At 60.8% G+C, this 1,308-nt stretch overlaps 1 protein-coding gene across 1 annotated transcript in view; it reads left to right on the top strand.

Annotated features, from left to right (window-relative positions):
• ENDOV (endonuclease V) overlaps positions 1-1,308 on the top strand; it is a 9,649-nt gene that overhangs the window by 1,223 nt on the left and 7,118 nt on the right. The window contains exons 2-5 of the mRNA XM_031064663.1: positions 3-26; positions 395-434; positions 521-633; positions 741-809. Coding sequence (XP_030920523.1) covers positions 3-26; positions 395-434; positions 521-633; positions 741-809 — 246 coding nt within the window. The remainder of the gene's footprint in view (positions 1-2; positions 27-394; positions 435-520; positions 634-740; positions 810-1,308) is intronic.

Below are 1,308 nucleotides of genomic sequence, written 5' to 3' on the forward strand. Positions count from 1 at the left end.
AGGAGGAGCCCCAGCTCCAGCCTCAGGTGTGCTGTGCTTCCCTTGTCCCAGGCTGGGCTGCAGAATCCCAGGGAAGGTGTTCTCCCTCCGGAGCCCGAGCTGCTGGGGTGGGAGAGGCACAGGCAGAGCTGTGCTGGAGCATCCATTCCCTTTCCTTGGGGAGCAGGGATGTGGATTTGGGAGCAGCCAGGCCTCCCGTGGCAGTGGGAGCCCATGGTGTGTGCTGGGCACTGCCAGTCCCACACTGCTGCTACTTCAGGGTCAGGCAGTCAGGAGGAGCCTTACAGGGAGAACTGAGGAACCAAGAGAGATTCCTCCTTCCCCCAGAGCCCTGCTTGCTCCTCAGAGTGCTCTCAGTGCCCAGGAAATAACATTTCTGCTTTGGCTTTTTCAGGTGCTTCTGGTGGATGGGAATGGCCTGCTCCATCCCAGAGGTAGGCTGTTCCTGGAGAGCCCTGTGCTGCTCCTTGGCGTTCCTGTTCCCTGGTGTCCCGCGGCTACAGTGGCTCCTTGTTGGCAGAATTTGGCATAGCCTGTCACCTCGGAGTCCTGACAGACCTGCCATGCATTGGCGTGGCCAAGAACCTCCTGCACGTGGATGGCTTGGTCAGGGATGAGCTGCACAAGGAGCAGGTTAGGCCAGGCTGGGATTTGATTCTTCTTTTTCACATCCCAGGGGAATTTGGACAGCCACCTACAACGATGTGCTAGTGAGCTGATGTGTGTGTGTTTATCCCTAGGTTCGTTCCCTGCAGAGGTCAGGAGAGGCGTTCCCACTGACAGGCACCTCGGGGAAGGTCCTGGGCATGGTAAGCTGTCACTTGGCCCTTTGTCCCTCTCCACCGTGGGGCTGTCTCAGTGATCCCCTGCAGGTGTGAACAGGCACTGCTGGCCCCTTCCTGAGAGCTCAGGTGGCTGTAGGGAGCTGGCAGCTCGGGTGCTGGGAGCATTCCCGTCCGTGGCTGTGGCACTGAGGTGCTCCAACAGCCCGGATGGTGAGCTGCAGCCTGGGAGAGGTGCCAGTTCCCTGGCAGCTCCCCAGCATCGGGCTGGGAGCGGCTGATTCAGAGCAGAGCGGGAACAGGCAGCTGGGAGACTCTTCCTGTGGGTGCTGTCAGCCTGGGCTGGCACAGCTCCTGCATCCCAGAGCAGCCTCGGGCGTCTGGGAAGGGCCACGGGGACAGACAGGAGATATTGGGATGGGGAAGGTGTTCAGGAAGGCTGGGAGCTGCAAACACAGAGCCACCACCCCACCCCAGGGCTCCAGCTGCCTCCCAGCTCCACTGCCCCTCTCTGTGTGTGTTCAAA

The sequence above is a fragment of the Geospiza fortis genome, unplaced genomic scaffold, assembly GCF_000277835.1.
Source record: "Geospiza fortis unplaced genomic scaffold, GeoFor_1.0 scaffold546, whole genome shotgun sequence".
In the NCBI taxonomy this organism is placed as follows: Eukaryota; Metazoa; Chordata; class Aves; order Passeriformes; family Thraupidae; genus Geospiza; species Geospiza fortis.